This window comes from Grampus griseus (genome assembly GCF_964374135.1).
Source record: "Grampus griseus genome assembly, chromosome: 3".
Taxonomy (NCBI): Eukaryota; Metazoa; Chordata; class Mammalia; order Artiodactyla; family Delphinidae; genus Grampus; species Grampus griseus.
Genome location: NC_139019.1, coordinates 28,372,922 through 28,386,702, shown reverse-complemented (window position 1 = coordinate 28,386,702; position 13,781 = coordinate 28,372,922). Strand labels below are relative to the sequence as shown.

General features: G+C 41.0%; 1 protein-coding gene across 1 annotated transcript in view; it reads right to left on the bottom strand.

The window, feature by feature from the left end:
• Nucleotides 1-13,781, bottom strand: part of TTC23L (tetratricopeptide repeat domain 23 like) — a gene marked incomplete at both ends in the record, with an annotated part of 57,987 nt that overhangs the window by 27,496 nt on the left and 16,710 nt on the right. The window contains 4 exons of the mRNA XM_082650278.1: nucleotides 584-692; nucleotides 1,835-2,012; nucleotides 12,959-13,078; nucleotides 13,346-13,418. Coding sequence (XP_082506404.1) covers nucleotides 584-692; nucleotides 1,835-2,012; nucleotides 12,959-13,078; nucleotides 13,346-13,418 — 480 coding nt within the window. The remainder of the gene's footprint in view (nucleotides 1-583; nucleotides 693-1,834; nucleotides 2,013-12,958; nucleotides 13,079-13,345; nucleotides 13,419-13,781) is intronic.

Sequence of the window (13,781 nt, the reverse complement as noted above, 5' to 3'; positions counted from 1 at the left end):
TGTTATCACTGGATCTCCTCACTAACTGAGACACCTCAGGTCACATTCATAGCATGTAGGATTTCTACTCTTTATGCAGGTGAGTTTTGCTGAGACTCTAAAGGAATAAAGGAAATGGAAATCAGTTGATCTTACTGGTTTTTTTTTTTTTTTTTTTTTGCGGTACGCGGGCCTCTCACTGTTGTGGCCTCTCCCGTTGCAGAGCACAGGCTCCGGACGCACAGGCCTAGCGGCCATGGCTCACAGGCCCAGCCGCTCCGCGGCATGTGGGATCTTCCCGGACCGGGGCACGAACCCGCGTCCCCTGCATCGGCAGGCGGACTCTCAACCACTGCACCACCAGGGAAGCCCGCCAATCTTACTGGTTTTGATGTTCCAACTAATTTGGGGAGATATGATTGTGCCTAAATTCATGCATAAAGGATTTCCTACAAAATGGTATCCAGTCTTATCTTTCCATCACAGACATGAATAGCTACTTATAATCTGTCCATATTGATAGATAGACCATTCCATTTGCCAATGTGCTTCCCTCCTGTGACCAGGAAATGTTAATATCTGCAAAACCACCTCTTCTACTTACCCCTGTGTTGGGCCTCTTCAGACATGGCATAAGCCTTGGTTAGTAACGTGCTCGCCTCTGCAGCTTGGGGGCTGACTTCAGTGAACAAAGAAACACAGATAGAATAGGCCTGGAATAGAGAAAATCACGACAAGGTAAGTACCCAAATGACAGTGTTTCACTGTGGATTTTATAGTAGCTCTCATTGAATTGTTAGTTGACTGAAAGCTGATATGTATATAATCATAGAGTTATGCGAGAGATGAGTTTGAGTCCCAGCTCTGCTATTTCCTAGCTGTGAGCCTTGAGCAAGTAATTTTACCTTCATATGTAGAAGGAATATTTAGTTTCCATTGATTAGGGTTTGGGAAAGATTAAATGAGATGGTGCATGTAAAACACTGGGCACAGTACCCTTCACATGGTAAATTCTCAGTAAATGTTAGCTATGATTACTTTTATTATATTTCATAGCAAAAATAAAGTCATAACTTTAGCTCAGCCTCTCAAAGGCTCAGTATCAAAAAAAAGTCTAGGGTTCCCTGGTGGCGCAGGGAACACACAGGCTCTGCATTTGTCAAATTACTCACGTACAAGCAAAACACACTTATGGTGGTTTAACCATAAACTTTGAGATACAATCAGCTAGACTAGTTTAAAGGACAAATGACGACATTGCACCAAAATATCATAAATTTTCATTTAAAAAGTCCTTTGTGGGCTTCCCTGGTGGCACAGTGGTTGAGAGTCTTCCTGCCGATGCAGGGGACACGGGTTCGTGCCCCGGTCCGGGAAGATCCCACATGCCGCGGAGCGGCTGGGCCCGTGAGCCATGGCCACTGAGCCTGTGTGTCCGGAGCCTGTGCTCTGCAACGGGAGAGGCCACAACAGTGAGAGGCCCACGTACCACAAAAAAAAAAAAAAAAAAAAAAAAAAAAAGTCCTTTGCATTTGCTAAAGACTTAAGTTCAGTTGCCCCTATGGCTTTCTTCCCTGGAGTAGACTTTCTCAGCTCCCTCTTCCCAGTACAGATAGAGGTGAGGGAAGCCTGGTAGGGGAAATGCTGTCTTAAATCAGGTCACACAGCGGATAGGCCCACTGTGAGTCGTTGTTCTCTGTCCAGGTCATTTAAAGTTGAGGAAGGTCTCTTGTGTGGATCTGGAGGAAAATCAATCCCATCCCCTGTTTTGAGAAGCCCAAGTGTCCCTGGCCCTGGGAACTGGGCCTGGGGCCAAACAAGCCCACCTGGCCAGGGCTTCAGCCAACCCACCTACCTGCTGCAAGTACTGGATGGCCTGGTCATGGTTCCTCCTCAGCTGCTCGATCTGAGCAATTTCCTCATAAAGACCAACCAGATCTGATGTCCTAACACCCTTAGCAGCAATAACATTGTCAACTGCCTTTTCAAAGTATGCCAGAGCTAGGTTTAACCTGCGGTTGGCCAAGGAGGCTTTATAAGAAAAGGGACAAGAATGGAAAGTCACAGAGAGGCCACTTGCTTTGCAGATGCACAAGGAACCGATTCTAAGAACTAAACGATTTGGTCTTCATAGGCCAATCATGTGAGTGGCTGGCTCAAAACCTAGCCTTGTTGTAAACAAACTCCTACTAAGCTGCATTTTACCCACCAGATTCCACTGACTACCATTCATCAAACCCATTAATATATCATGCTATAGTCTAATTTTATAAAAAAGCAAAGGGAAAAGATGGCCTATGGCAGTTCATAACATGTGATAATTTACCCATAAACAAACACTTTCGAAAATCAAAATAAAATTTTATTACCTCTGGCTGCCTCTCTTTTAGGCCAAAGTAGAGGTTTTCCTTTGTTTGATTTAGTTTAGTTTATTCCTCCTCAGTTAAAAATGAGAGAGGATAGAGAAAACAGTGTAAATCCCCCCCCCAAAAGGGGATGGCTAAATCATGGCACACCATACAACAAGATACTTCAGACACTAATCCTGTTTCCTTTCTAGACTAATGTGGAGAAAAAATTTTAATGTGCTAAGTTCAAACTACAGTTATAAAACTATACTTAAAATTTAAACCTGGTAAGACCTTCAAGCTGGCAGAGGAGTAAGACGTGGAGATCACCTTCCTCCCCACAAATACATCAGAAATACATCTACATATGGAACAGCTCCTACAGAACACCTACTGAACACTGGCAGAAGACCTCAGACCTCCCAAGACAAGAAATTCCCCACGTACCTGGGTAGGGTAATAGAAAGAAGAATAAACAGAGACAAAAGAATAGGGACGGGACCTGCACCAGTGGGAGGGAGCTGTGAAGGAGGAAAGGTTTCCACACACTAGAAGCCCCTTCGCGGGCGGAGACTGCAGGTGGCGGAGTGGGGAAGCTTCGGAGCCGCGGAGGAAAGCGCAGCCACAGGGGTGCGGAGAGCAAAGCGGAGAGATTACCGCACAGAGGATCGGTGCCGACCAGCACTCACCAGTCCGAGAGGCTTGTCTGCTGACCCGCCCGGGTGGGCGGGGGCTGGGAGCCGAGGCTCGGGCTTCTGTCGGATCCCAGGGAGAGAACTGGGTTGGCTGCGTGAACACAGCCTGAAGGGGGCTAGTGTGCCACAGCTAGCTGGAAGGGAGTTCAGGAAAAAGTCTGGAACTGCCAAAAGAGGCAAGAGACCATTGCTTTGGGGTGCGTGAGGAGAGGGGATTCAGAACGCCGCTTAAATGAGTCCAGAGACGGGCGCGAGTCGCGGCTATCAGCACGGACCTCAGAGACAGGCATGAGACGCTAAGGCTGCTGCTGCCGCCACCAAGAAGCCTGTGTGCAAGCGCAGGTCACTCTCCACACCTCCCCTCCCGGGAGCCTGTGCAGACCGCCACTGCCAGGGTCCCGTGATCCAGGGACAACTTCCCCGGGAGAACACACAGCGCGCCTCAGGCTGGTGCAATGTCACACTGGCCTCTGCCGCCACAGGCTTGCCCCGCATCTGTACCCCTCCCTCACCCCTCCCTCCCCACCGCCTGAGTGAGCCAGAGCCCCCGAATCAGCTGCTCCTTTAACCCCGACCCGTCTGGGCGGAAACAGATGCCCTCAGGCGACCTACATGCAGAGGCAGGTCCAAGTCCAAAGCTGAACCCCGGGAGCTGTGTGAACACAGAAGAGAAAGGGAAATCCCTCCCAGCAGCCTCAGGAGCAGCAGATTAAATCTCCACAGTCAACTTGATGTACCTGCATCTGTGGAATACCTCAATAGACAATGAATCATCCCAAATTGACACAGTGGACTTTGGGAGCAACTGTAGACTTAGGGTTTGCTGTATGCGACTGACTGGTTTCTGCTTTTATGTTTACTCTTAGTTTACTATTTAGAGTTTATTATCATTGGTAGATATGTTTATTGATTTGGTTGCTCTCTTCCTTTCTTTTTTTTATATGTAGATATATATTTTTTTCCTTTTTTCCTTTTTGTGAGTGTGTATAGGTATGCTTCTTTGTGTGATTTTGTTTGGATAGCTTTGCTTTTACCATTTGTCCTAGGGTTCTGTCTGTCCGTTTTGGGGTTTTTTTTTGGTATAGTTTTTAGCGCTTGTTATCATTGGTGGATTTGTTTTTTGGTTTGGTTGCTCTCTTTCTTTCTTTCTTTCTTCTTTTTTTAAAATTATTTTTAGGTTTTTTTTATTTGTAACATTTTAAAAATTTTTTATTTTAACAACTTTCTTTCTTTTTATTTTATTTTTTCTCTCCTTTTTTCTCCCTCTTCCTCTGAGCTGTGTGACTGACAGGGTCTTGGTGCACCAGCCGGGTGTCAGGCCTGTGCCTCTGAGGTGAGAGAGCCACGTTCAGGACATTGGTCCACCAAAGACCTCCTGGTTCCACATAATATCAAATGGCAACAGCTCTCCCAGAGATCTCCTTCTCAACGCTAAGACCCACCTCCACCCAACAACCAGCAATCTACAGTGCTGGACACCCTATGCCAAACAACTAGCAAGACAGGAAAACAAACCCACCCATTAGCAGAGAGGCCGCCTAAAATCATAATAAGGTCACAGACACCCCAAAACACACCACCGGACACGGTCCTGACCAACAGAAAGTCAAGATCCAGCCTCATCCACGAGAACACAGGAACCAGTCCCCTCCACGAGGAAGCCTACACAACCCACTGAACCAACCTTAGCCACTGGGGGCAGACACCAAAAACAACAGGAACTACAATCCTGCAGCCTGCAAAAAGGAGACCCCAAACACAATAAGTTGAGCAAAATGAGAAGACAGAGAAACACACCGCAGATGAAGGAGCAAGGGAAAAACCCAACAGACCAAACAAATGAAGAGGAAATAGACAGTCTACCTGAAAAATAATTCAGAGCAATGATACTAAAGATGATGCAAAATCGTGAAAATAGAATGGAGAAAATACAAAAAACGTTTAACAAGGACCTAGAAGAAATAAAGAGCAAACAAACAATGATGAACAACACAATAAATGAAATTAAAAATTCTCTAGAAGGAATCAATAGCAGAATAACTGAGGCAGAAGAATGATAAGTGACCTGGAAGATAAAATAGTGGAAATAACTACTGCAGAGCAGAATAAAGAAAAAAGAATGAAAATAATTGAGGACAATCTTAGAGACCTCTGGGACAACATTAAACACATCAACATTCGAATTATAGGGGTCCCAGAAGAAGAAGAGAAAAACAAAGATACTGAGAAATTATTTGAAGAGATGATAGTTGAAAATTTCCCTAATATGGGAAAGGAAACAGTCAATCAAGTCCAGGAAGCACAGAGAGTCCCATACAGGATAAATCCAAGGAGAAACATGCCAAGACACATATTAATCAAACTATCAAAAATTAAACACAAAGAAAAAATATGAAAAGCAGCAAGGGAAAAACAACAAATAACATACAAGGGAATCCCCATAAGGTTAACAGCTGATCTTTCAGCAGAAACTCTGCAAGCCAGAAGGGAGTGGCAGGACATATTTAAAGTGATAAAAGGGAAAAACCTACAACCAAGATTACTCTACCCAGCAAGGATCTCATTCATATTTGATGGAGAAATTAAAACCTTTACAGACAAGCAAAAGCTAAGAGAATTCAGCACCACCACACCAGCTTTACAACAAATGCTAAAGGAACTTCCCTAGGCAGGAAACACAAGAGAAGGAAAAGACCTACAATAACAAAGAACCAACCCTAAACAATTAAGAAAATGGTAATAGGAACATACAAATCAATAATTACCTTAAATGTAAATGGATTAAATGCTCCCACCAAAATACACAGACTGGCTGAATGTATACAAAAACAAGACCCATATATATGCTGTCTACAAGAGACCCACTTCAGACCTAGGGACACATGCAGACTGAAAGTGAGGGGATAGAAAAAGATATTCCATGCAAATGGAAATCAAAGGAAACCTGGAGTAGCAATTCTCATATCAGACAAAATAGACTTTAAAATAAACACTATTACAAGAGACAAAGAAGGACACTACATAATGATCAAGGGATCAATCCAAGAAGAAGATATAACGATTGTAAATATTTATGCACCCAACACAGGAGCACCTCAATATATAAGGCAAATGCTAACAGCCATAAAAGGGGAAATCAACAGTAACACAATCATAGTAGGAGACTTTAACACCCCACATTCACCAATGGACAGATGATCCAAATGAAAATAAATAAGGAAACACAAGCTTTAAATGATATATTAAACAAGATGGACTTAATTGATGTTTATAGGACATTCCATCCAAAAACAACAGAATACACTTTCTTCTCAAGTGCTCATTGAACATTCTCCAGGATAGATCACATCTTGGGTCACAAATCAAGCCCTGGTAACTTTAAGAAAATTGAAATCATATCAAGTAACTTTTCCGACCACAATGCTATGAGACTAGATATCAATTACAGGAAAAAAATCTGTAAAAAATACAAACACATGGAGGCTAAACAATACACTACTTAATAACCAAGAGATCACTGAAGAAACCGAAGAGGAGATCAAAAAATACCTAGAAACAAATGACAAAGAAAACACAACGACCCAAAATGTATGGGATGCAGCAAAAGCAGTTCTAAGTGGGAAGTTTATAGCAATACAATCCTACTTCAAGAACAAGAAACATCTCAAATAAACAACCTATCCTTATACTTAGAGCAATCAGAGAAAGAACAAAAAAAAAAAAACCCAACATTAGCAGAAGGAAAGAAATCACAAAGATCAGATCAGAAATAAATGAAAAGGAAATGAAGTAAACAATAGCAAAGATCAATAAAACTAAAAGCTGGTTCTTTGAGAAGATAAACAATATTGATAAACCATTAGCCAGACTCATCAAGAACAAAAGGGAGAAGACTCAAATCAATAGAATTAGAAATGAAAAAGGAGAAGTAACATGGACACTGCAGAAATACAAAGGATCATGAGAGATTACTAAAAGCAACTATATGCCAATAAAATGGACAACTTGGAAGAAATGGACAAATTCTTAGAAAAGCACAACCTTCCAAGACTGAACCAGGAATAAATAGAAAATATAAACAGACCAATCACAAACACTGAAATTGAGACTGTGATTAAAAATCTTCCAACAAACAAAAACCCAGGACCAGATGGCTTCACAAGCGAATTCTATCAAACATTTAGAGAAAAGCTAACACCTATCCTTCTAAAACTCTTCCAAATTATAGCAGAGGGAAGAACACTCCCAAACTCATTCTACAAGGCCACCATCACCCTGATACCAAAACCAGACAAGGATGTCACAAAGAAAGAAAACTACAGGCCAATATCACTGACGAACATAGATGCAAAAATCCTCAACAAAATACTAGCAAACAGAATGCAATAGCACATTAAAAGGATCATACGACATAATCAAGTGGGGTTTATCCCAGGAATGCAAGGATTCTTCAATATATGCAAATCAATCAATGTGATAAACCATATTAACAAACTGAAGGAGAAAAATCATATGACCATCTCATTAGATGCAGAAAAAGCTTTTGACAAAATTCAACACCCATTTATGATAAAAACCCTCCAGAAAGTAGGCATAGAGGGAACGTCCCTCAACATGATAAAGGCCATATATGAGAAACTCAGAGCCAACATCATTCTCTACGTTGAAAAGCTGAAACCATTTCCTCTAAGATCAGGAACAAAACAAGGCTGTCCATCCTCACCACTATTATTCAACATAGTTTTAGAAGTTTTAGCCACACCAATCAGAGAAGATAAATGAAAGGAATCCAAATTGGAAAAGAAGAAGTAAAACTGTCACTGTTTGCAGATGACATGACACCATACATAGAGAATCCTAAAGATGCTACCAGAAAACTACTAGAGCTAATCAATGAATTTGGTAAAGTTGCAGGATACAAAATTAATGCACAGAAATCTCTTGCATTCCTATACACTAATGATGACAAATCTGAAAGAGAAATTAAGGAAACACTCCCATTACCATTGCAACAAAAAGAATGAAATACCTAGGAATAAACCTAGCTAAGGAGACAGAAGACCTGTATGCAGAAAACTATAAGACACTGATGATAGAAATTAAAGATGATACAAACAGATGGAGAGATATACCATGTTCTTGGATTGGAAGAATCAACATTGTGAAACTGTCTATACTACCCAAAGCAATCTCCAGATTCAATGCAATCCCTATCAAACTATCAATGCCATTTTTCACAGAACTAGAACAAAAAATTTCACAATTTGTATGGAAACACAAAAGACCTCAAATAGCCAAAGCAGTCATAAGAAAGAAAAACAGAGCTGGAGGAATCAGACTCCCTGACTTCAGACTATACTACAAAGCTACAGTAATCAAGACAATATGGTACTGGCACAAAAACAGTGGAACAGGATAGATCAATGGAACAGGATAGAAAGCCCAGAGATAAACACACACACCTATGGTCAACTAATGCATGACAAAGGAGGCAAGGATGTACAATGGAGAAAAGAGAGTCTCTTCAATAAGTGATGCTGGGAAAACTGGACAGCTACATGTAAAAGAATGAAATTAGAACACTCCCTAATACAATACACAAAAATAAACTCAAAATGGATTCGAGACCTAAATGTAAGACAGGTCACTATAAAACTCTTAGAGGAAAACATAGGAAGGACACTCTTTGACATAAATCACAGGAAGATCTTTTTTGATCCACCTCCTAGAGTAATGGAAGTAAAAACAAAAATAAACAAATAGGACCTAATGAAACTTAAAAGCTTTTGCAAAGCAAAGGAAACTACAAACAAGACAAAAAGACAAGCCTCAGAATGGGAGAAAATATTTGCAAATGAATCAATGGACAGAGGATTAATCTCCAAAATATATAAATAGCTCATGCAGCTCAATATTAAAAAAAACAAACAACCCAGTCCAAAAATGGGCAGAAGACCTAAATAGATATTTCTCTAAAGAAGACATACAGATGGCCAGGAAGCACATGAAAAGCTGCTCAACATCAGTAAGTATTAGAGAAATGCAAATCAAAACTACAATGAGGTATCACCTCACACCAGTCAGAATGGGCATCATCAGAAAATCTACAAACAACAAATGCTGGAGAGGGTGTGGAGAAACGGGAACCCTCTTGCACTATTGGTGGGAATGCAAATTTGATACAGCCACTATGGAGAACAGTATGGAGGTTCCTTAAAAAACTAAAAATAGAATTACCATATGACCCAGCAATCCCACTACTGGGCATATACCCAGAGAAAACCATAATTCAAAAAGACACATGTACCCCAATGTTCATTGCAGCACTATTTACAATAGCTAGGACATGGAAGCAACCTAAATGTCCATCGACAGACGAATGGATAAAGAAGATGTGGTACACATATACAATGGAATATTACTCAGCCATAAAAAGGAACGAAATTGGGTCATTTGTAGAAACGTGGATGGATCTCGAGACTGTCATACAGAATGAAGTAAGCCAGAAAGAGAAAAACAAATATCGTATATTAACACATATATATGGAACCTAGAACAATGATACAGATAAATCGGTTTGCAGGGCAGAAATTGAGACACAGATGTAGAGAGCAAACGTATGGACACCAAGGGGGAAAGTGGCAGGGGGGTGGTGGTGGTGTGATGAATTGGGAGATTGGGATGGACATATATACACTAACATGTATACAATGGATAACTAATAAGAGCCTGCTGTATAAAAAAATAAAATAAAAATCAAAATTTCAAAAAAAAGAGAGTCATGTACCACAGTGTTCATTGCAGCTCTATTTACAATAGCCAGGACATGGAAGCAACCTAAGTGTCCATCAACAGATGAATGCATAAAGAAGATGTGGCACATATATACAATGGAATATTACTCAGCCACAAAAAGAAATGAAATTGAGTTATTTGTATTGAGGTGGATGGACCTAGAGTCTGTCATACAGAGTGAAGTAAGTCAGAAAGAGAAAAACAAATAATGTATGCTAACACATACATATGGAATCAAAAAAAAATTGTTCTGAAGGACCTAGGAGCAGGACAGGAATAAAGACACAGACATAGAGAATGGACTTGAGGATACAGGGAGGGGGACGGGTAAGCTGGAACGAAGTGAGAGTGGCATGGACTTATATATACTACCAAATGTAAAAATGGATAGCTGGTGGGAAGCAGCCACATGGCACAGGGAGATCAGCTCGGTGCTTTGTGACCACCTAGAGGGGTGCGATAGGGAGGGTGGGAGGCAGATGCAAGAGGGAGGAGATATGGGGATGTATGTATATGTATAGGTGATTCAGTTTGTTGTCAAGCAGAAACTAACACACCATTGTAAGGCAATTATACTCCAATAAAGATGTTAAATATATACATATAATCCTGACATGTATATATGTGTGTGTTTATATATGTGTGTATATACACATATATTTATATTTAAATATATATATATATATATATAGAAAGAGAGAGAGAAATAACTGAAATGTTCATAGCAGTTATGTCTGGGTGGTGACATTACAATTGACTTTTATTTTCTTCATGTATGTCTGTTCTTTCAAATTTCCAAAACAAATGGGGAATATAATTTTTTAATGATAATAAAATAGCATTCATTTAGGTTTCTCTTCTAGAGTTAGCAAGACACAAAGAGAAGAACATGAGTAGTTCAAAGCTACTTCTCAGTTATTAGCTTTATGGGCAAGCTCCAGGAGTCTTTATTTCCTTCCAAATAAAAGCAGGTTAAGAATACCTAAATTACAAGGTTGTTATGAAGATTAGATTTAAAATAATATGTAAAATTGCCTAACATATAGTAGATACACAATCAATTTCTTCTCCCTTACCCCATGCCCCCATCTTTGTATTCCCAAGTTGAATTAAAAATATAAGTGTGTGTATAAAATTATTTTATATAAGGCATTCTGCAATAGTTACAGTTCATTTGAAGCTGGAAGGTTTCTCCCTCCCCTGAAGATTAGAATTTTCAGTCAAAAGAATATATAAGGCATGTTATCTGATAATTCTTCACACACACAAAAATTTTTTTTTGTCAATCAGACCACTCTTTCCCTTGACCATAAGAGCACAAGTTACAGAATGATAATGCCTTTCATCAAGAGCTTGTAGGGGGATAATCAGCCAAGCTGTCTGACCTGCCTGAGCAACCTGGCCTCATTTTCCCCACCCTTCAAATGGGAAAAAGGATTTGCCCTTCCTAGATATTTGGTGGGTATCAGACGTAACTCAGTGTGTCATAGAAGGTGAGCTAGGGATTCAGACGACCCAGTGCTGGCTCTCCTATTAGTTCTGTCACCTTGAGCTACTTAATTTTTCCATGACTTAATTTTCTTATCTGTAAATTAAACAGAAAAATACCTACCTCATATGCTTGTGGTATAAGACTGAGTGAAATAAATTATGTAAAGCACTTAGGACAGTGTCTAGGATGTAGTTATACTTTAGTAAACGTTCCAACACTTAGAACAGTGCATGTACAAAACAGGTCAACAGTGTGGAATGGACGAATGAAATATGCACTCAAATTTATTCTGAAAGAGGAACAAGGCTATCTTTCACATAAGCACAAAAACCTTAGTCACTGCCCCGTGTGACAGCAGTAGACATTCACTAGACTCTAATTTATGGGCCTGTGGACTTAATTCCATATTTAACTCTGGACGTTCGGACATCTCCCTGCCATTTCCCATTTGACTTCTAGATTCATGGCTTTTTAGAGGAGGCAGGCATGACTCATGTCATTTCCTTACCATTCCGTCACCTACCCTACCATGCCAAGTGCTTACAGTTTTGGAAACAGATTGCTTTTAAGGATGTGAAGATATTTGAAAACTCTAGGGAATAGTAAACCTTTTATTATTCTTTTTTTTTCTTCTGATAATCTGATGGGCCCACTCGCATATCTAAATATTCTGATTCTCAGAGGATCCCTAACTCAACTGTGAAACAGTTAAGTCTCATTCTGGCTTGAACAAATTTCAGGAACTTTGTTTCCATATGGAACACAACTTTCCCTTAAAATGCACGCGCTATGCATAACTCACGGACCTCCAATAAACTGTCTTCATTAACTGTTCCTTCCTCATCTTTTAAGTTGTCATACCTGATGACAAAAGTAGGTGGCAATTCAGAAAAAAAAGGAATTTTACAGTAAGTATGAGAGGCGGCACAAGTAAGGGCTAACAGTCTGTAAGTTCAGATCAAGTTCAGATCCAACACTTAAAGCTTATCACCTTGGGGCTTCCCCGGTGGCGCAGTGGTTAAGAATCTGCCTGCCAATGCAGGGGACACGGGTTCGATCCCTGGTCCGGGAAGATCCCACATGCCGCAGAGCAACTAAGCCCATGCACCACAACTACTGAGCCTGCGCTCTAGAGCCCACGAGCCACAACTACTGAGCCCACGTGCCACAACTACTGAAGCCCGCGCGCCTAGAGCCCGTGCTCCACAACAAGAGAAGCCACCGCAATGAGAAGCCCGTGCACCGCAACGAAGCATAGCCCCCGCTCGCCGCAACTAGAGAAAGCCCGCACGCAGCAATGAAGACCCAACGCAGCCAAAAATAAATAAATAAAATTTATATATTAAAAAAAAAAGCTTCACCTTGGATAGTTTGTTTAACCTCAGCTCAGTTTCTTTGCCCTCTCTCTAATGACATAATCATTGCACTAACTACCTCAGTGGTGGCTGTGAGGATTAAATGGGACAGAGCACACGAAGCTTAGACCATGGTGTATGCGTTTGGCAAATACGAGCCTCTTTTACTATCGTTTGAGTCTCTGGGTCTTTGGCTCTGAATATTTTTCTCCCTTTATATAGAGAGTACAAGACAATCATGTAATTCCAGGCCTTAGCCATAAAAGTCCAAGCTTGTCTAAGCCCAGATCTTACCTGCCCAAAGCAATTGTTAGGTCTTTCTCTGAGACCTGTAATCCAGAAGCACCTCCCTTATATGATTTTTTCAGCTCCTCCATGTTTCTCTCTGACTTCTGCAGGTTGAAATAAGCCTCTCTGCCAGTGAAACAGTCAAGGAGAATGCCAGGGACACAAACCCCCCACACTGATTAGGGGCAGCAGTGGGTAAGAAAACAAAAGGGGCCCTTGGGAAAACGAAGCAGTATTTGAAAATGCACCCTTCCCTGTGTTCTCTATTTTCCATATATATATGCTGTCAAGAAGGGAGAATTCTTCAGAAAAGGAACAGGGCCCTGGGTGTCCTGTGGTATTGCTGCAGTCCAGGGCTAGGATGGGTGGTGAGCATTTGGAGTGAACGGAAACCGTAAATTACGCTGGATTTCCTTAGAGGCATCTACTGCATGACAACCATTATTCATTTTTCCCAAGTGGGTTTCTGTAAAAGAGAGGAACTAAATCTGCTGAAAGGGACTTTCTGGGTCATTTAGAAAGTCCAAGCAAAGCAGGTTTTGGGCGAGAGGCAAATAGCAGGAAAGAAAATCCCCTTAATTCCCAAATATCCTTCTATCCCACATTTTCAATAGCCCTCTACTGAGGGCATAAGAGAGGAAGGAAACGTATCAGATTTTGCAAGCTGAGCATCAGAACCAAAAAAGTAGAGAGGGGGATGTGTAGAGAGGAGAGACTGGGGACACATGGGCTCAGAGAGGGCTTATGATTACTCATGAACATGAAAGACCCTGAACAGTTTTCAAGTGGAGATGGTACCAAAAGGAGCTGTCAAAATCACAAGCTTTTT